Source organism: Uranotaenia lowii, chromosome 3 (assembly GCF_029784155.1).
Source record: "Uranotaenia lowii strain MFRU-FL chromosome 3, ASM2978415v1, whole genome shotgun sequence".
In the NCBI taxonomy this organism is placed as follows: domain Eukaryota; kingdom Metazoa; phylum Arthropoda; class Insecta; order Diptera; family Culicidae; genus Uranotaenia; species Uranotaenia lowii.
The window spans coordinates 222,045,594-222,068,124 of record NC_073693.1 but is presented as its reverse complement, the minus strand read 5'-3'; the positions used below and the strand labels follow the sequence as shown (position 1 = coordinate 222,068,124).

General features: G+C 35.7%; 1 protein-coding gene across 1 annotated transcript; it reads right to left on the bottom strand.

The window, feature by feature from the left end:
* Nucleotides 1–1,777: 1,777 nt before the first annotated feature.
* On the bottom strand, nt 1,778–14,503 carry LOC129755863 (leucine-rich repeat-containing protein 49-like). Its single transcript, XM_055752552.1, has 2 exons — nt 10,406–14,503; nt 1,778–2,218 (listed from the first exon to the last, which is right to left on the bottom strand). The coding sequence occupies exon 1, from the start codon at nt 14,014–14,016 to the stop codon at nt 10,423–10,425; it is 3,594 nt and encodes a 1,197-aa protein (XP_055608527.1). The 5' UTR covers nt 14,017–14,503; the 3' UTR covers nt 1,778–2,218; nt 10,406–10,422.
* Between the last annotated feature and the right edge of the window lie 8,028 nt (nt 14,504–22,531).

The window sequence follows — 22,531 nt, the reverse complement described above, 5'->3', positions numbered from 1 at the left end:
TGTGGTGCAAGGACTAATGCAAGAATGCCGCTAAAAGACCGCGCAGGTCAGTTATTGACCGATCGAACAGATCAGCTTAAACGATGGACTGAGCACTTCGAACAACTCTTCCGATTCACGAATAGCGATGGCCAATATAACCCGCAGCTCGGAGCGCCAACAGTAAGCCGCATAAATGGCGTCAACTCGGAAGCGCCCTCGCTGGCTGAAATAAAAGCGGCAATCAAAAACATGAAATCCAACAAAGCACCTGGGATCGATTGCATCCCTGCTGAAATGCTGAAAAGCGACCCTGCCTTGTCAGCACAAATGTTGCACCGTCTTTTCGCTGACATCTGGGATACTGCAACATTCGCGGCCCGATTGGATGCAGGGTATCCTCGTAAAGGTCCCGAAGAAAGGAGACCTGACAGAGCGGTAACTGGCGAGGCATAAAGTTGATCTGTACAACCCTCAAAGTACTCTGCAAAGTGATCCTGAACAGGACCCAGGAGAAAATCGACGCCACACTCCGATGGCAACAAGCTGGATTCCGATCCGGACGATCATGTGTGGACCACATCACAACGCTACGAATCATACTGGAACAAATCAACGAATTCCAGGACACTCTTCTGCTGGTGTTCGTTGATTTCGAAAAAGCATTCGACCGACTTAACCATGAAAACATCTGGGCGGCTTTAAGGCGACGAGGAGTCCCAGAGAAGCTAGTCCATCTCATCGAAGCACAGTACGAGGCATTTTCGTGCAAGGTCTTGCACGTATTCAACAATGGAGCAACTGGACGACCTTGACCTGGCAGACGATATTGTTTTGCTCGCCCAAACACAACCGGATATGCAGAGCAAACTCGACGACCTCACCGAAAGTTCCGGGAACGGGAACATTAAGTAAGTAAGTAAGTATAAGGATTGATCCAAAACTGATGAGATTTGGATCCAATTTGACGCAGTTTCAAAAGCCCTTTCTGGGAAATCGGAGGATCCATACACGTAAATAAAAAAATGTAGACTAGAATGAAAAAGGATGTTTAAGAAATTTTCATTTCAATGAAAAGAGTCTACGTTGTAGAATTCTTGCAAACAGGGCATCATTAAGGTATCACTAATTTTCTAAAAATCAAACCTGAAAACAACATGTCAGCATATTTTAGTGTACGCTTAGAAAAACAGCAAAATTTTCCATCATTAAAGTTAGAGTAAAAAAGTTATGAAAATCAAAATTCTACCAAATGTCTTCCTGCCCTGTTAACCAAATTTATACCAGCTTTATTCGGGCAAAATGATATCAAATTAAAATTCAGAGCATAACAGCAAAATGAGGCATTCTTTTGCTGTAAAAGTCTGCTCCGGATTTTAAAGTAAAAGTGTATTCTGAAGGCAAAGGTATAATGTCCATATAAGTCGATTGCAAGTAGTACAGAAACATTTTGTGAGATACACTGTTAGGTATATTGTCCAGAGTGAATACTTGCTAGATAACGAACACATTGTCAACTTTTATTTAGATCTGGATTTATTTGATTGATATTCTGTTTAATCTTAGTTCAAATCAGCACTCATGTGTCCTTACTTGCCTTACAGCTGAGTACCAAGTCGTCTGTGTCACACCATTTTCTAGCTGTGTTGGCATTGTATCAAATATTACTATATCATAACAAGTAAATCGATGATACCTAATTTGAATATTCGATAAAGGAAGAATTGAGAATCAGCGTATGACAAAAAAAAATTAAAACGCAACTTTGTAGTCTTTCGTACATCTTTATTACCTTGTTTCTTTTTCATAGACAAAAGTAGCATTGCTAAGTGTTGATTGTTAACATAAAAAACACTACCTTGACTCGTGGTGAGCTTTCTAGATTCAATTTTAACAATTACTCGTGTCACGCCGGTTTTACAATGTTGTTTTTGAGAAATTTATGCGGTGTATTTTCGACGAGCTCACATTTCGGTGATCTCGAGTGAGACGTTATACATAATATCTAGGAGAGATTTTAATTTTGTTTCGGCTGCTCTACTTTAAAGAATACATCGTCGTCATGTTTGTATTTTTTGATGAATTTTTTATGCCAGGAGTCGTTTTTTTTCTGGGTGCGTTTTTGTTGAACACAGATCTGTGCAGATGGAAACATTTTTATTTTTTATCTCCCCGCTGATGTGTTTTTCTGGTTATAAGTTGCTTTCGATTGGCGATGGCAGTTGCTCTGGACAGGGAACTAAAACGATAAAGAAAATGAATTTTTAAAAGTTGTTAGCTCAACAATCACTCATCAGTTTGGAGTAAGGAATATTCTTTTGTATGAAAGGAAAGGTGTTTCATCCTCTCACTGATTTTCTCATTGAATTATTATTTTTAGAAATGTTCTTATTTCAAACAATTTGAAGTTGCGATTTTGAGCTTTATTTACACTGGTCAACATGACATTTCCAAGAAGACCGACTTTTTAGATTTTAGCTAAATCCTTATAGCTTCATAGATTTTGGTTTTGGATATTAAAATAAAAAAATGCTAGCACTCAACTCATGTTTTTTTTTAAATATATGAACTGGTTGTTTGGTTTTGATCACCGCACTTTTCTATGGTTTTCTTTAATTGATATTTTTTCGGTGATTTATTAAGGACGAAATTTAAACTGCTGTTTTTTACGTTTCGGCCTACTGAGCTTCAGCCATCTTCAGAAAATAACTTGTTTTGCCGCGTGTTTCCGCGTCCTAAATAAATCACCGAAAAAAAAAAATCAATCAAAGAAAACCATAAATATATGAACTAGAATTAATAAATAATACCTATATTATAAATTGAAAAACCCTCTTTTTTATTTATTTAATTTACTTACTAGTGGCTCCAGAGAGTGCCTTAGTTGAACCCATCAATGTTTAGAGATTTAAAAGGGATGTTTTTCATCAAAAATTCTCTTGATGATGATGATGGTCTCACTTCATTCCCCCGCACATGTTTGAGCAGGTCAAGTTATCTTGAAGATAATTTACATGTGATTTGATTTGAAATTCGTTTACTTGGAAGAGTGCCATGCGTTATCCTGATTAGGCACCTTTAAATTTATATGTGAAAATCCTTTCAGAATCAGTAAGTAAATAGAAATTGTCTGATTTTTTGCTTTGTGCTTAGTTATGTGCTTAATCAGAAATTTTAAATTTAATACGCGTGCGTGGCTCAACCGTATGCAGACTTTCTCTCTAGCTTTACTTTACTCTGCAGACGGCAGAAGGCCAAAAATAAAATAAAAAATAAAAACTAAATAATATCATCATCATCAACGGAAAGAAACAATGATATATTTATCTTTCACTACGATCACTTAGCAATAACGTCAGATATTACAATCTTCCCTGATTATATACTTTTTTTTTAAACACTACTCTTTTTATGTGTGAAACACAAGCTTCTTAAATTCAGCAAAAGTATGTATTCTATGCATGTTTTCTTCATTACATTGTTTCTATTTAGTATTTTAGTAACCGACTTTTTCCCACGAACCCTTGAAAACCAGTTTTTGTCGAATTAAAGGTGATTGGTGGCTCCAGGGAGTGCTCATCGTTCGTTTACTTTTTTTTTAAATCAAGGAACGATAATTATGGACTCCTAATTTTGAATGTTGTAATTTGGATTGATAATTTGAATTAATAAATTTGATGTCAATCAATGTATTTGAAACATTTTTCGAAAACCTGTACCTAATTAAAAATTTTATTTATTTTCTGAGTTATACATTGTTGACATCAAATGTATGTGTAGCATATAGTTTCTTCCGCAAAAGTGTGTATTCTTAACTGGCGATTTAGTAGCCTTAAAAATCCTATATTTAATTTACAATAATAATTTATTCTTGTGTCCGGAAATTTACAAGGAAGGTACAAGATGGTCGCTTTGGAAAAAATCATATAATTAAGGATAACCGTTTACTGTCTCGTAATCTTCAACTAAAGCAGTATCTTGATTTTCATGCAGAAAATACGAATTTGAAATTTAGTAAAGGCATTATAGTTTTAAGCATCTAAAAATTAAATAAATGTTCATGGAAGATATCTTGTGGAAGATAAAGCAAGAACAAATAAAAGAATAATTTTTTATAACGTTCAAAGCTGAACAGCGTCGAAAAATGATCTTGAAATGAACTCAAAAAACAGTGTTTTTTACCCGTTTTGAGCTGAGGAAGCCTCAAATACAATGTAATCCAATGTTATTTTTATTGCTGGGAAGTGCCTTGTAGCTCCAGAGAGTGTTTGTTCATCTTTAGTACATCATCTGCCGTCTCACATAACAATTTACGTGATAACTTTTCTCGTTTTGCGCCTACCAAGCTCATCTCTTCAGAGTTTGTAAACAACATGTTCTTTATCACATTGAATGTAATTTTATCAAAATTTATCCACTGTTGATTGTTCTATAATTTTAAGAGTTGAACTACACGAAAAACCGTCCACACTTACCCCGGTGTACCTTACTGAATTTTTAAATCATCATATTATCGCGTCTGCACTAAATTTTATATCGGAAGTCCAGGCTTCCGACTTCCCACAAAGCCAAATGAAGTACTAGAATGTCGGTACTGTTCAGCTGTGTTCAGCTATTGTGAATTTTATTAATTTTTTTAGAAACGTCGCTGGTGAACAGGCAACAAAACACAGACTTCCGACAGTCTTTGTCAGTCACTTTACTTTGTCAGAAGTCTTTTGGAAGTCGGAAGTCTGGACTTCCGAAGTTAAATTTAGTGCTGGCGCGTAAATATCACTTCACCAGCGAAGTTTCCAATTTTTTTTTTATTAAAATGCACAATAACTTTTGATTAATTTCTCTGAGAGATTATTGGTCATCGGCAAAGTCATTCTTCGAATCTTCAACAATAAGAAGCATCTTCCTTTTTTCAGTTACAATTTATGCCTGTCTTTTAAACATGCTCCTTGAAAAAGATCCAGAAGTCGAACGTAGTTCTAAATTTCTCGAGAATTCAACTGAGAGATAAGAAGGCAATGTTACAAGAAATTGAAAACATTTTCTCCAGTGGCTTCAGATTCAAGATTTTTTTTAAATTTATTTTATAGTTGTTTGATTTTCATCAAAGTTTGTTTTCATGTTACATATTTTAAAAAAAGGAGGCGTAAATACGTGCGATCACGAATAACTCTTGCAGGGTTCATCGGATTTTCATGCTTTTTTTTGTTGTGTTCACGCGAAGAAAAACACAACAGAGAGATGATTTCGAAAATGTCGAAAAAAAGTCATGGCATCCGATTTACATATGAGGGATGAAAAAAACGGTATTGGCCGGAAACGAGAATATTGCCGAAAAAAGTCAGTTTTGCTTCATAATCATGGCAACTTTAACATTTTTAGGTTGATCCTTGCCTTGCAGATTTACTTGATTAACCCGGATATTGTTGAAAAAAGCTCGGATTTGTTCTTTTTACTTGCAAAATCATACAAAAAACTTTTATTCAACAAAATAATCATGATCGGTTTCTGGAAGCTTAAAATACCTTATTTTGAAATCAAATGCCCGGATACTGTCGGAATTTTGGTAACAGAACCCGAATTTGCCCGGCCCTTATCAGTTTTACGGTCATATTAGAGAATGTAATTTTACTCAAGTAAAATAATATTCAACAATATGACTGTACAAATTTTGACATACTCCCATCAACTAAACATATAACGATGAAATAGTCATAACACATTTATCGTAAAACCACGAGAACCTCTTATTTGTACCTTACAAGGCAACCTTTAATTGATTTAAAAAATATTTTTTTCTAAAATGTTAAGAATGTATTCAGTTAGTTTGAGAATAGAATGGTATCAACTTTGTGATTACATGAAAAAATTTCATTATTGAAAAGAAACAATTGGAATACTAGGAACGTTAGAATAACTCCTCTTGTTCACTTCATGCTTTAAACTAAACGGAATTTATATATATATAAAAGGTTAACTTTGTAGAACTAAAATTCATAATTTGATCCAAGATTCAGTATCAGAAGTCAAAAATAGGGTGTAACATCTCCAAACACAAGAAGCTTGAAAAATAAAAATTTTAGTCTCAAGAAAAATATAAACCAAAATCCAAAATAAAAAAGCTGCAGCCCGTGGTTCTCTTCGAGGAAACATAGAGTTTCGTTGAGATCAAAGATGTAGCAGGACTAGCAATTCTGATGATATTTGTTCGCTATCAAGGTTCTGAAGGTTTCGATGAAGATTTGTTCCTTTTCAAAACGTTGCCAACTTCCACGACGGGGGCTAAAATTTTCAAGCTTATTGATGATAATGTTACGGACAACAATATCCCATGGGGAAATGGCATTGATGTATGTACGGACGGCGCGAAAGCTGTAGTTGGAAATACTGTTGGAGTCGTTGCCAAGATCAAAGAAAAGACAAAAAGTTGCGGTAGTAGTCATTAAATCCTTTATCGACATGCACCCGCTATGAAGAAACTAACATCATCTTTGAAGGAAGTCTTGGACGAAAGCATAAAAATAATCAACTTTATTAAGGCTCGACCGAAAAATTCAAGGTTGTTCAAGGCGTTGTGCGAAGAGATGGGTTGCCAACATTCCACGCTACATGTTCATACCGAAAATCTCTGATTATCTCGTGGAAAAACTGTTTGAATCGGAATCGGATATCGGAAGTCAAAGCGTTTTCGAGCTACAATAATTTGGCATTGGGGGTACGATTGAATGATGTTGTATTCCTGATGATGTTTGTATTCCTTGGTGTAAAGTTAAACTAACAGGCCCACGTGTCTAATGAAGTCATTTACAAATACAATTACAATGTTTTGCCGCCGGATTTGGTGAGCAGCTTACAGCAATATTTCCTCTGAGAATATCATAAAATTTTAAAAAGATCGGAGACATTAAATGCGAAGAACTGCCTTTTTATAGGTCAAAGAAACCAGAATCATTAACTTCGCAAGAATATGAATGCTTGATAGATATGACATCGGATTATCGGATTCAAAGCTTCAGGAAAGATTCATATCCAAAACGGAGGAGGAGTTTTGGTGTCAACTACAAAATGAATATCAAATTTTGTCCGATGAAGCAAAACTTATTCTTCTGCCGTTTTCCACAATTTATCTATGTGAGTCTGGATTTTCCGAGAATCTCGCAACGAAGAGAAAATACCGATCCCGACTAAACGCGGAACCAGACGTCCGGCTACAACTGACACAAATTTAACCAAACTTGTTACAGCTTGAAAAATCGAAAAAACGTATTTGTTCTATTGAAATCATTAATTTTTGATGACAAATATTTTGTTGATAAAATCAAGACTAATAAAAGAGTAGCCATTCATTACTGATTTTATTGACTACGATGACAAGACACATCTTATTTAAAAGATAAATACTATCAAGTTTTCAAAACTCGGGTTTTCATTCTTACAAAAATGTAGGTGCTCCGCCAAAAATTTTGGTTTTAAAAAGTGCTCCGCCGAGTAAATGATCTGAAAACCCCTGACCTATACTATAAAACATTGGTTTAACATTTGAGTACAGATCATAAAAAACTATCTAAATTTGCAAAGAAAACAATTGAGTTTCATTTCTGATTTTTTATTAATCATCACAATGAACATCCAGTCAACGTTAAATTATTAATTCAATATTCCTAATGCCAGATTTTGAACCTTGATGATAAAAAGCAACAAAGTTCAGAATAAAATTTTACAATTTGGAATTTAATTTCTTATTCTGTTATCATCAAACCAGGATTTTATATTATTTTCCATTGCGAAAACTTTCAATTCTAATATTTAAAACAATATTCGTTTAGTTTGAGGCATTTAAAAGCTTAGCTATATAGGAGAGAAAATGGTAAAAGAAATCAAGAAAAATCTAAGTTTCCTAGATTATTTACAAACTCTGAAAACGCGTGTTTTAATTTTAAAAAGTAGTTAAAAGGAGGAAACATACAATGCAATTATTCTCTACGTAAATTGATAATTTTCCATACCTTTTTGTAAAAAAAAGAGATTTCCTAACGCTATGATTTTAAGATGATGTAAATCATAATCAGAATTCAATGAATATTTTCAATGATCTAATTTTCTCTTTCCAAAACTTAAACATTCACATTTGGAAAAATAGGTATCAAATGTAAATTGAAAGATATGATAAAATAATTCAAAGTAGAGAATCAAATGCATTTCAGGTAACAGATAGAGAGAAACAGAATGTCACATGTAAATTTGCTCAAAACATTAAATAAAATGTTTGGAGCATCAAAAAAATTGCGTTTCAAAACATGAGAAGTGTTGTTTGAAAACTATGCAGTATTTTTCACTGCAATAAGTGATAGATAATTCATTTCTGCAAAGTTATTATACGATGTAGAATGTTTTTAAAATAATTTTGGAGAAACAGAGAAAGGCAATTGATGAAAACTGCTTTAAACATTCTTTGGCGCGCTTTTGTAGGGGTTTATCGAAAATGGACATAACAGTGTCTATAGGTTTCTTTGTAAACGATGAAAATAATGAAAAACAAAAAAATCATGTTTAAGCTCAACCCAGAAGATATTCGCTTTCTGCTTTCGTTGGAAATCAACAAAATGAAAATTTTTAATTAGTAATTTATAAACTTAAACGCACGATAATTTTTGCGCCTGGAGGTAGACACTACAAATAACATTTCTCTATACATTAATAAAGGTGATAATACAGGAAAAAGGAATAAACAAAAAAAATATTTGCAAAGTGAAAAATAACGCACCAATTCACGTTCTATATGTAGAAGCAGAGATGAAAGTATTCCTCGATTAATAGCCACTTTTTTTCTCAAAGGAGTTTAACAGCCAGGGCCATTCTTCCCTATAAAAGTTACTGTCCCTATTCACACAACTTAGGGGCTAAATAGAAATAGTTGTTTAAAACTGAGAGTAAGAGATCCGAACTAATTTTTTTTTGTTTGATTGAGTTTGATTAAGGTTCAATTAACATAATATTATACAAAAAAATCCGAACACAGTCCGTAAATTTTCCAGATTCACCTCATTTTACGGTACCAATCCAGTTCTATTTATTAACATGAATAATGATTACATGAACATTCTTTTTGTGAAAATTCAAAGGCTCAACAAAGTTTGCCGGGCCAGCTAGTTTAATGTTAAATAGATTGTAGCTTATATTTGAGTTTACAAACTCGATTTAACTTTCTTAAAACGGATACTTATTTCAAAAATTTGAAACCGATTCCATTGAATATATAAGGATTTGTATGAAAATCATTGATTCGTTATACGGCATTTCGCTATACGGCCATTTTTTCGGAATGGCTGTATATCGAGATATGACAACGGAATTTAAAATCAAAATTTCATTCCATCCTCCAAAAGTTAAAGTTTGTGTCAAACTATTTTAACATATAGATACAGTTCTGAAAACAAATATAGCTTTTCATCGAAAGTTAAAGTATGGGAGAGTGGAGAATCATGGGCCACTTTTTTTCGTTGCTCCATAACTTCTTTATTATAAAAGATAAAATGAAAATAAAAAATGGTATGGTTTTCTACATTTTAAAGGTATCATAAGGTATTTTTTTTATATTTTTAATGAGTTATTTTCCCCACATTCTGACTGTTTTAAATTTTTTTTTATTTTTTGGATTTTGAAAAATGGTGTGGAATCGTGGGCCACTAAATCTAAATTGACCAAATAACATGCACAGTTTATGAGTTAACCCAAAACTGTAATTTCATAATTCATTTCGTTATTTTAAAGCAATTTCAGATGGTGAAATAAAAAAGAGAGCTGTGTATGATCGAATAGATTCCAAAACCTGGCTCGCGAACGTTTTGGCAACATTTCTTATATAGGATGGACAAAATATTTTTTATAACTCTTCATTTGGCATAAAAAACTTTACAGATAGGAAAAACGTATTTTAAGTTCTGAATGTGTATAAAAACATAAACATATAGGTGTTTCGAGATGTGTGGCCCACGATTCCCCACAAGCTACGATTTGCAAATAAGTTGCGTTTGTGTGACTTATTGATGTTTCATCAAAAATTCCTTTTCCACGTGAAAGATCATGACAAAACTAAGATCACAAGAGTAGGAGCATATTTTTGTTATGAATCTTAGGTTCCCCATCGATGCAATTAACGGGTGTGCTATTTAATTATGTTAGAGAATTTTTCTAACTTTTTTTTAGCTTGATAAATAAAGAAAACATATGATGCGTATTTAAGTCAAAAACATATAAAAATATATGCTCACGCAAAGCGACGACGATGACAGTTGGTTTGAGATTTTTATCATTTGAGATATTAAAAGTGGCCCACGTTTCCCCATGGCCCACGATACCCCACTCTCCCCTATTAAAATACAAAAACCTGCTTTGAATTTTTCCTTCAATATTTTATCAACCAACTTACACGACTCCGGCAGTATATCATTTAAGCAGTTCCATCATGAGGTTTCGCACATACACATCGATCTGCGAGTAGTCGATCAAGGTGTTTCGCACCATCTCCACCAGTAATGCAGGCCACATACTGTCCAGCTGTTGTAGTTTATCTACTGCGTTGCAGGTGTTATCAAGCATCCGGGCAAAGTAAACCTTCCCTTTGCCGCGCATAGCGATATCGTCCTGCGTCACACTGTGTTTCTTCCACTGTAAAGCCTCCTTGCCGACTACATTTTTAAGGGAGCTGTCTGCCTGCATTAACCACTCTTTGGCAGTCATTTTTGAAGCATGTACTGTCTCTTCCAGACGCAATCGCTGTAGAAGCGGCTGTAGCAATATCTCCGGCAACGACCACAGCACCAAATCCGAGAGGCCACTGTACGTGTGCTCTGCCATGTGAATTTCATCCTCGGTTATTTCTATCCCATTGATGTGCTTCAATCCCCAGTGGGAAAGTCGGTAGATGGCATAGTTTCGCCATGATTTGCTGGCGATCGGATTGCCTTCGGGATCAATCGTCAACGAAGCTATCCCTTGACTCTCTGCAAGTGCGTTGATCTGACCCAGACAGGTGATGTTCGTTTCTTTGAAGATAAAGTTCTCAGCATTCACGAAACGGATCTTTATTCGACAAAGAATCGCTGTGATGTTGTTGAAGTTGATGTAACTGAACTTGACGGTGTTGACATCGCCAGCCTTGGTCATGTTCCACTGTTTATCGATGAATTTGAGTGCACCGAGCCCGTAAACATTGAGGTATCGACCGCATATTTCGATCAGATAGTCGCCACCTTGTTCCCGTTCTCTTTCGGTGACCTTTACTTTGGTAGGAGCTACACAAGTGCTCGGATTGAGAACATTGGAGGTTACATTGTTAGAAGAGTTTGAATTTGGAATACTTTGGGTGGCCAAATTGGACGTGTTGGCTAGATTGCATACATTGTTGATTACAGCTGCGTTGCTGCGGGCAGTATTGGTTCTGGAGAGCGTTCCTACACCATACCGTTTGGTGGGAACTCCTACTTTCGGCTTTGGCGCATGACTGCCACTGTGCCGTGATTGATCAAAGTCAGAGGCCGACGATACCGTTCCTGCAGAGTCGGACGCTGTTTTTGATGATAAGGTGGAAAGCGTTGATAGTTTATCGTTGTTTGATTCGTCCGTTAGGCAGGAGGGTGCGATCTGTTCTTGATCGCTTTGTGGCTCTTCGGGCGTGTCTTTTGTTTCGGGCGTAGTTGGAGTAGATGTTTTTGCGTCAAGTTTCGCTTGAGCTTCCTCGTCATCGGTGCTGAGTGCGCTTGAAACGCTTGAGTCTGCATGGTGTGCGCTTGATTCGGAAGATTCTACTTTCTCGGCTGCGGATTCTGCCGGTGCATTCTGTTCCAGAAAAGGTGCTAGGATAGGTGGCAATCGAAAGTACTCCTCAGCGTCCTGCTCGGAAACCTGCGATCCAGAGTTGTCTTGAGACGATGATCTGGTGATCTTTTTAGCTGGCTGTCTTTTGGGGGTCCTCGATCTGTTGATGTTGTTAGTGTTTGTTCCGGTGATGTTGCTTGTCTTCTTTAGTTTGATTTCTTTAGCAGAATCCGGGGTACTAGCGGGTATTTCTACTTCTACTTCTTTTCTTATGGAGGCATGGGCTCCGTTGGCTGTTCGTTGAACATTGCGGCAAGCAGCAGACTGTTGGGATCTGAGCAGTTCCCAATTGGTTCGGGCGTTGGATATTATTTCTTCCCGCCGTATATTGTGACAGACATCCGTGGTAAGGTTGGTGTAGTTCAAGTCAGATAGTTCTTTATTCTTTCGCCATGCGGAGGCTGCTCGTCGAACCTGCTCGGTGATCTGCATTTGGCTGAGAGAAACCAAACCGGGCAGATAACTCACCAGGAAAGAGACGCAGTCTCCGGCCAGCGAAACGGGGTTGTTTTCGATAGTCACCTCTTTAAGGTTGATCGCCTTGGCGATGGCCGACATGTCTTCAACGCACTGGAGATCGTTATGGCACAGCCACAGTCGTTCGAGACTTCGCAGATCGTCAAATCCATGAATCTTTTTCAGTCGATTTCGCTTTAGATTTAGTTCTTTTAGATTTACTAATCCACTGAAATCTTGAGCATGGATTTGACGTAGTTGATTACCAGCTAAATTTAGAGATTTGAGCTCTTGAAGCTGATTGATCTTTGCTGAAATGTTGCTTATTTTATTACCATGAAGATCCAGCACCCGAAGCGTTTGTCGAAGAGACGTCAAACCACTGATGTCGGAAATTCGGTTTTTACCGAGTAATAGCACCGTTATGCATTTAAGACCATCAAGGCAGGATATTTTTTCGATCTGATTATCGTAAAGGTCCAGGAATACGAGATTTTGCAGATTGTAACGTGGTTCGGCCGCTGAAAGAATAGGCGAAATATGGTTTTGAGGATGCGTGTAGCTGGTCCCGTTTGTTGGTGCCGTACAAGTTGGTGTAGTTTTTCCGCTATTATTATAACTAGGCGATTCCACGATGTTAGTTTCGTTTAAGCTGTTCAAGCTGTCGATGCTGAAAGAGGGTGTTAGGAGTAGTTTGTTTTTCAATTTGGCTATGCTACTAGCAGTTTGTTGGTACGATGGTGGGGTTGGGAAGAGAGTGGCGTTACTGATGAAGCTGTTGGATTTCTTTAACAGGTTACGGTGTTGAGCATTTAACAATATTGAAGAAGGCTTTTGGAGGAACGCGTTTGTTGGGCTTGTGGCACTTGTTGGAGATTGCCCATTGACAAATCCGTTTAGGGGTTTGGATGCTAAGGTTGTTTTTCCGGTCATGTAATTGTTGTTGACGTACAGTTGATTACGAGATGTAGATTTTTGCCTCAGAAACTGTTTGGCGGTCCGGCTGGCGGTATGTGATTGATGATTAGCAGTGGTTGTCGGCATTGCTGTTGGACCGTTGGATGAGTTGGATATTGAAGTATCTCTAGCGGTTGCATTGCTTGGGATTGCGGGATTATTGTGCGTTGTTCCGGAGACGGGAGCTTTTCCGGAAACTTGGGTGGTTTGCGGGATCGCCGTTTGTTTCGCTTCATTGTTGTTTGAATCCGTCTCCGTTGGAATGCTGAACACATTGATGAGATTGTGTTGGAGTGATAATAAACGCAAATTTGGTTCATCATCAATAATCGGTATAGCACCTAGTCCTTTTCGATCAAGATTGATTCTATCGGGGTGTTTTTCGCGATCCTTATCCGATCTCTTTACAATTGTGGACCCATTTTGAACAAAAACACATCCATCCGGTTGGGGTTCATTATTGTTAGTGTTTCGGTGTTCACGCTCTGTAACGATGGCTTCTTTTGGGGCTACGATCTTCTTGTCGCTGATTTTTTTCAAGTATGATGAGCTTAGCGTACTGTGCGAACGGTGAAATGTTTTAAGCCTATTCGAATGACTTAATCCTGCTGCATTATTGACACGGCTAGTAAGCTTTGGCACGACGGATTCAATTTTGAGCAATGTGTTTTGCGTATTGCTGGAATTGGAACTAATTATACTTTCATTGATGTGAATTGCTGATTTTCCGCGGGTTTTCGTTGTACTCATTTGAATATATTGCACTTATCGGTTTATTATGTTAATGTCGCGATATGTTACTATAGTGTGTCGCTGTTGTTATCCCCGAAACAGTATCCTTTTTTAGTGTTCGTTATATTTGGGCACGTTCTCACGAATAAATTCTGCACACTCATACACTCTTTTTCGATGGAAGACCATTTCGCGAATTCGTTGCTTAGAAGGTACCCAACTGGAATCAATCGAATTTCATAACTGTCGAAAGTTTTCTTCTAATTCACAAGTGCAGTTTTCTATCACATCTTCGCAACACGTGGTCACTTCCGTCCAAAGTGTTATCCAAAAACTTTTTTTTCAAACAGCCAGTGCCCTTTAGCATGCCCTAGTTTTGCAACTTCAAATGAGGCCTATTTCCAGGCGTTTTTATTTGTTCCACCAACATTGCTCTTCTTTTTGCAGTTGAATGAAAATTGGGAAAAAACTTTTCAGACCACACCGTTTCTCGCGTGCACCGTTCGTGTCGTCGTACCGTGAACTGATTCGTGAAGATTCGTCCTTTGCTTCAGGGGGACCTGGACTCACATAAAAGCTGCCAGGCTATCGTGAGTGAATGTGTGGGTTCGATTCGATGGTTCTGCGCCAAACAACATGCCCGTTAGCTGTGCTATTGAGGTTAGATATAAACAAATTCCCTAGCAATTTGGCGAATGTTGTTAAGGTGAAATTACTCGAGTGTGTTTATGGATGTTTGGCGTGCACCAGGCAACGTGCTCGGATTGTTCTGTGAAGTATTGTAATATTATTGCCGGAAGTACCCGGACCAAGTGAGTCACTTCTGGGGGGATTGATAATGGAGTGAAAAATTCCATTTCGATGCTGCTCATATGAACGGCAGATTCTTGGTTTGCTCTATCAATGATACCGAGGGGCAGCCCGATTTTATAAGTACTTTCAAACATTTCCCATACAACTGCAACGATCGTGCAAGACATTTACTGAAATGCGACCCCTGGGTTTTCTTTTCATTGAAAAATGTTCGATTCATTGAGTCGCCTCCATACAATAGTGTGGGTTCAATCTAGCAGATCCGACTTTGCCATAGTAATTTTTGTTTATCAATAATAAAGATAGAATGTAAAATGACATCGCTCTAGCCAAAACCAACCACCACCCACCGAAATCCTTTAGAAGGAACCCGAGAATCGAAGGAAATCTTTGGTCGATTCAGCTATTGATAGATGCATCTTCTCAGGGTGAAAGCGTTATTGAGTGCAAAGAAATCTATTCCATTCCGCAAAATGTCACGCCTCGCATTCGTGTATCCTTGCCAATTGATTGTAATTTTTGTTTGTTTTTTGTCCACTTTGCCCTTTCTGCAAAACTTAGAAAAGTCAAAAGAAATCGGAAAGTTGAAAGTTTTTTTTTATGAAAAAAATGCAAGCCTACACATTAATGTCTATTGACACAAGGAAGGTAAAAATTTCAGCAATTTTAATGTTTTTTTTTTTGGCAAAATTATCAATTACTGCTCAGAGAGAGAGGGGTGAGTGGACTGTTGTTGGCTTTGTGGTAGTGAGGAAAACGGATAACAACAACCGTGTCGTGGTGTTCCAATAGTGCAAACTTTTAATGATTCACCTACCTAGTAAAACATTGCACATCCGTATCTAGGTTAGTGCAGAGCAATTGTTTGAGACAGCTATTAATTTGGGCCACTTCAAGAGGAAGCGTTGGTAATTTGAAAATGTATGGCTTTTAGGTTAGGATGATTCAAGTTGGATTGTCATAAATTAAATGTTCGATTCTCCGAGCTTATAGGATCGTGTGCACATATGTTCACGAAAATTATGACGTTCATTCTTCATTCGTTTCTTCTGTAATTATGAAAATTTTCGAATCAATTTTTTTTTAAATCTATTTTCTTAGCTGTTTTTAAAAGCCTTTCAGAAATAAGTTAAAGCCAATAAAGTGATTTGAATGTCTTTGAGCAATCCCCTAGATATGACTAAACCGCGAAAAATTTAGGTGGTACCTTCTGGAAGACCAAGGAACGGTTTTATCCACCAAGGGTTAATTCCGGAAGACGTTGGTTTCTTGGACCACCCAAGTGTGTATCGATGTATGTTTGAATTTATGTTCTTTTTATCATCAACTAGCTGACCCGGTGTGCTTTGCTACACCTTTCAAAATCAAATGAAATTTTCAGAATTTATTCAAATTTTTTTTGTTGTGTTGGCATTATTTTAAATCAAAATATAACATAATTCATAAGCAACCGCTATAAAATAAGAGCTGCAGCTGGAGTTTCGGATTACTACACAAAAATAACTTAAACTAATATTCTAAATCTTGATTTGTGTTAAAGATCTGATAATTTTAATCTGTTTCTTTAAGCTTCGCCCTAAAAAGGAGGGTTCCAAATAAATTGTACGCAGATAAAATATGGTTGTTTTTGCTTGATATGTTCTGGATTTATGCTAAAAACTGATAAGAGAGAAAAACAAACCCCCCCCCCCCTGTCCTTCCCTTCCCCATGCTGAATGGAGATCGTGATTTTGAATAATCATACCCATTTTTTTTCGTTCCCAAAATTCTTCTTGTATCAAATATTGTTCCATTGGTTGATAATTTTTAAAGCTTTACAAAAAAAAAATGAAACCTCCCTACTTTCTTCTCCTCTCTACACTGTAAAGCGTAAGGGTCGTCTTTAACAATTGTAGAAACATATTTATCTCGTAACCAAGTACCTTTTCATTCCATATTTGTTTCCATTTGTTAGCTTCGTTAGCATAAATTGAGAACTAATGCTAACAAAATTGAATTAGGCTCACGTTCCTCCTCCTATGTACCTACTCATTGGAAGGAGGATGATGTGTCAGATGATCATAGAATCATACCAAAATGATTTTCCATGTTAAGTTTTGTCCATTTCTTGGATTTTGTAAAAAAAAAGTTAAATTTATACTTCCTTCTTTCAAATTTGGTTTTATTTGCGTAGTAAATTCTTGAGTTATGCATAAACTTGAAAGGAAGTACCAACCCCCTTCCATTCGCCCCATTGAATGGAGGGGTGAGTACTTAATATTCATAAAAGTATTTTTTGTACTCAAAAAATTTTTGATACCAAATTTTATTTCATTTGCTCTATTAATTCTCAAATTTTGCAAAAAAAAAGTATGACAGCTCCCCTTTCCCCTTTATATCTTTCCGCTGAAAAAAGCGGGGTTTCAATTTATAATAGAAACATTTCTCGTATCCATATACCCTCACATGAAAAATATGGTTCAAATTTGCTCGATCAGATCTCCAGTTCTACTGAAAATTGTAAGTGAGACCTCTTCTCTCCCTTTTTATCCACCTTTTTGACGGATTGAGGGATACCAAATATTCAAAGAAGCATTTCTCGTACCCAAATATCGTCCATACCAAATTTGGTTCCATTTGCTGTTGTAGTTCTTGAGTTATGCAATAAAAATTGTATGGAACTTCCCTCCCTCTTTCCTTTCTCCTCGCTGGAAGAAGGAAGGGGTCTCATGCAATTATTAGAACATGTCACGTTCCCAAATATCTGCCCATGCCAAATTTGGTTCCATTTGCTTGATTAGTATTTGTAAAAATTAAAAAGAGGGCCCCTCCCCCCTTCATATCTCCCTACTGGAAAGAGGGAGGGGTCTCAAATAATCATAGAAATATTTTCCGTATCAAAATACCTTCCCATGCCAAATTTGGTTCCATTTGCTTTATAAGATTTTAAGTTATGTAAAAAAATATGAAAGAGGCCCCTCCCCCTTCCAACTTCAAAAAGGAAGGGGTCTCAAATAATCATTGAAATAGTTTTCGTATCAATATACCTTCCCATGCCAAATTTGGTTCCAATATCTTGATTAGTTTTCGAGTTATATGAAAAATTGTAAGGTAGCCCCCCTCCCCCCTTCCTATCACCCCACTGAGAGGAGGGAGGGGTACCTAATATTCATTGCAATATTCCCCGTTCCCAAATACCACCCCATGCCAAATTTCATACCATTTGCATGATTGCTTCTCGAGATACGCAAAAAAATGTCTTTTGTTTGGGAGGCCCCTCCCCCCCTTCCTGTTAGGGGGAGGGGTCCCAAACCATAATAGGAACCTTCCCCGGCCTCCAATACCCCCACCTGCCAAGTTTCACGTAAATCGGTTCAGTAGTTTCTGAGTCTATAGGGAACAGACAGACAGACAGACAGACAGACAGACAGACAGACAGACAGACAGACAGAAATTCATTTTTATATATATAGATTAGGCTGGAGCGATTTTCCAAACACTTCTGAAGAAAAAAATAAATGGCTTTCTGATGGAATGTCTTTATGAATTATTCTCGAAGATGTGGCATTCGCGAGAAGTTTTACATTATAATTATGTGAAATATAATATTCATTTGTCGAGGCCAAACAGCGTGCTAATCAGTTTTGCATTTACCATAAACTTGTTCTTTTACAGACTTCCCAGGTTTTCAATTGTAGAGGGATTCGGACACAAAAATGCAAAGGTGATCCATAAAATTGTGATATTTTAAAACTTTTTTTCAGTTTAATGTTATTTGTTATTTTTATATAAAAATTTCAGTTCAAGAATGTTAATTTCTTCAATTTTCATAGCCTAGCTAGGAAAAAAACTCTCGCTATAGAAGTTTTCCATTCTCACTTGTAGAATTTTTTGTGGCATAAAAATTTTAAGCCTCTACATATATTTAGGTAGTTGTTGAGGTTTCTCGCTCAATCAGTTCGCACTCCAGGTTCGACTATAATTAAATTGTGAGAAAAAATTTTCAACTGTTTTTGGGTAGGCGTTGACTTAGATCATGGGTGGCCAAACTATGGCCCGCGGGCCACATGTGGCCCGCAACCAACTTTTTGTGGCCCGCGAAGCTTTTTTTAGAAAAACTATGTACTAAGAATTGAACGTTTTTCTTGCTCTGCATATATCATTCGGATAATTAACTTACTCAATTCAAATCAAAGATCTTAAAAACTCATTGAATGAATATAAGCCAAAGGGGTAAAAGAGTATAAAAACTAATTTTGAGAAAATGCGCTTTTCAATTGTTGTGTTTACCAATTTTCCATGCATTTTTAGAACATTAAACGGCGTTTAAAACTTATCATCAGAAAAATAGTAAGATCGTATCAAAACCGTATGAAAATCGAAAAAAAAATCACCATTATTTGAAACTATACTATTACAACAACTTCAACCATTCGTTAATTGAATTCTATTTTAACAACTTCGTTCATCCTTCAAAATTTAATAACTTTTGCAAATGATTTTAAATATAGTAAGTTTGCTCTAAATTTTTTTGCAATCTGTTATTTTATGCTAGGTTTTAACAGGAAAAGGTACATTTATGAAAATTAAACCAAATCCGAATATACTTTAATTGGCAACGTGCTTTGTATTTATGTGCATCAAAAATGAAAAACTAGACATAATTTACAGTTGGGTTGTAAAATTCAACTAGAACCGGTTTGGTTTGACATTCTCTGAGAAAAACGACTTTTTGTAGCAAAATTTGTATTTTAAAAAGGTGTAATAATTATAAAACAATCAAATTCGTATTCATCATGTTTATTGATAGCTTTTATAAAAAATATTATTTAAATTTCAAAAGCTTGTGAAAGTTGCTTTTTTGAACAATTCCAATTTTTATTTTATTCAATTTGTATTTCAGATTTTTCTATGGAGAACGGTGAATTCCAAAACTTTGGAAAATCGGCGGTCATTTTTTATATTTGGAGAAGATAAAAATGACTGAATACCATTTATGGTAACACAATTTGACATTTCTGATATAAATAAACAAAGAATGTTTTAAATCCCTTGAAAATTTCGACGTAAATACAAAAGATAATTAATTTCCTATTGCGTAATATTTCTACTATTTTTAAAATGGAGCAACATTTGTAAAAATATGCAAGTAACAAATATGATTTATTAAGATGAATCTATACTCGATGTGACCTAGACAAATGATTTTTTATAGTGATTTCAAAAATCTACTTTTTCTCAATAGGTGAGATAAGGGCATAATGGCCACTTTAAGAAGGGCGCTTATTCAATCATGGAAAACAGCTTTAATTTGCTAACGTTTAAAAAAGCATTTTAAATTTTTTTGCCAGAAAATCTGTTACTGTAGGAGCAGTACAAGCACCATTAATCGGAACACGATGAGCATCGATGAGTCTTCTGATTACCTTTTCGACACCTAACCAGTAGGCCAAATCGTCAAATGAAACAAGTCAAGCAGTTGCTCTATAATTCAGTTGACTTCATTGAGTTGAATTCGCTGCCCCGATCGTGCCCCGATTAATGGTGCTCTATACGTCCCGGGTAAACAAGTTAAAGTAAAACGCGTTTAAAATTGATTATAGTGAAAAATCAAAAATTTAATAATAGTGAAAGTTGAGGAACAATGTGCACATCATGTTGCAGTGCGTATTTCATAGATCAAGGTGTTTTAACGATCATAAATGCTTATTTTACGGTGCTCCAAAAATATTATATGTTCGTCACTTGAGAACCTAATTAGTTTTTTTTTTAAATATTTTTGTTAAGATGATAATGAGATTGCTTTTGTGCCGAAAAATCAATACTATAGGAACTACAAAATATTTCTTCATGAAAATTTATTTGAGAAAATTCGTACTTTCTTTGAAAAATGGAGCGCTTAGTATGCCCCGAGTGCTCGTTTTGCCCTTATCTCCCCTACTCTTGAACAATTTGTTTTTTGGCCCGCCAGCCAATCTAATTTCTGAAATTTGGCCCGCCTGTTAAAAATGTTGGCCACCCATGACTTAGATGGACATGGACGTCACAGATTTTTGCTTCGTGGAAAAATTGTTCTTACTCTAGTGGAAAAAGTGTGTAAAATAGCATAATCAAAATGAAAATTCAAATGCTGATAATCGCTAATGTGAATACAATCGTGGGAAAAAATTATATAACGGAAAAATGTGGGAAGCAGAAAAGTGGCTCCATCGACTCAAGAACTGGAGGTATCAAATTAGAATCAACATTTGCCATGTCAAATCTTACAAGAAAACTAAACAACAACCGGTCCGGACTAGACGAATGTGTTCCTATTCGATGACAACGAAGATTTATTTGGCGATATCTAAACATTTCAACTACCGTAAAACGGAGTAGCATAGATCACTTGTGGCATGTGGCATGCTTCATATTTTAAAAACCAGTACTGGACTCCTATGAACGTAGAATATGGTTGCAGAAATTTATTAGACTTCTTTAAATTTGATTTAAAAATCGATTTGGTTTCTGTTTAGAATTGGATGCATTGGGGTAACATTGATCGAGTCTTTATTTTGACGGTTTTAACGAGTTTTCTTGTTTATAAAGGATACCAAACACCTTCATAACATTTACACAATTCTAGTTTATCAATTGCTAAGGCAGTTCGGAACCTCAAATGATTTGAAATGAATCATGGAACTCTACAAAATTGAACACAACAACACTTTCGGTGGCTCAAAGATACTAAACTTGTAACTTTTGGTCCAGTGGATTCTTAATGTGTTAAGGCCAACCAACAATTAAAATCGAAAAAAAGACAATGTTGCTGCATAAATTAAGGGGCTAAATTTTTAAACATTACTTTTAAAATTTTAACTACAAAAAATATTTTTGCCTTTGATAGGATTTCTAGCCTTTGTCCTAGACTGACTAACTCCTGGAAAATATCCCTATTTTTTGAATTTATTTTTTATTTATATTTGGACTTGCAAGTCGGTTTGGAATTTAAAAATAATTATGGAAATCCAAAACATCAAAATTATAACTATGGATTCATGATTGAGGGCTATGAAAGTAATTTCAATTTTTGGTTCATATTTATAATTCTCATCTGGTATTTAAATTCAGAAATAGTTTTTTTTATTGTAAATTTCAGAAAATGTTTTAAAATTCAGAGACAGATTGAAAATCCAAATTTTGAATTCAGGTTCAAAATTCAGCATGAGTTCTACAATCAAAATAAATAAACTATTTTGGTAAGGAATTCATATTGCAAGAGATCGCAGGCTAATAACTCTAATTGTTAGTAAAATTTCTTATATTTAACAAGTAAGTTTATTTACTATTCAGCTGAAAATGCGCTAATTTTCATTCATGAAAAACTTATTTAAAAAAAACCACTAACAGGAATTGATTGAACGCGATTTTGTCTCGAAGAATATCTTTTTACACGTTTGGAATACCTGAATTAAAAAACACAAGAAGATCTGATAGGAATAAGGCTCTAAAATTGTTTATAACATACATAAACTTTGTGTTAGACGTCAATAATAGTTTTACCGTTCCAGCTCTTGACTTTGTTTTAAATTGTAATTGTATGTAACTTTTTGTCCAAATAAACATGTTTACAAAAAAAATGAAAAGTATGTGATGATGAAGAAACAAGTATTTTCTCTTTAAGAAGTTGCAGGGAATTTCATATGTTTTTGGCATGTTGATCGAAATTACTAAAATAGCAGTTTTTACAAATGCCAAATTT

Bases quoted from the DNA above. Each gene is read 5' to 3' on its own strand.
- LOC129755863 (XM_055752552.1), bottom strand. From the start codon at position 14,016: ATGAGTACAACGAAAACCCGCGGAAAATCAGCAATTCACATCAATGAA.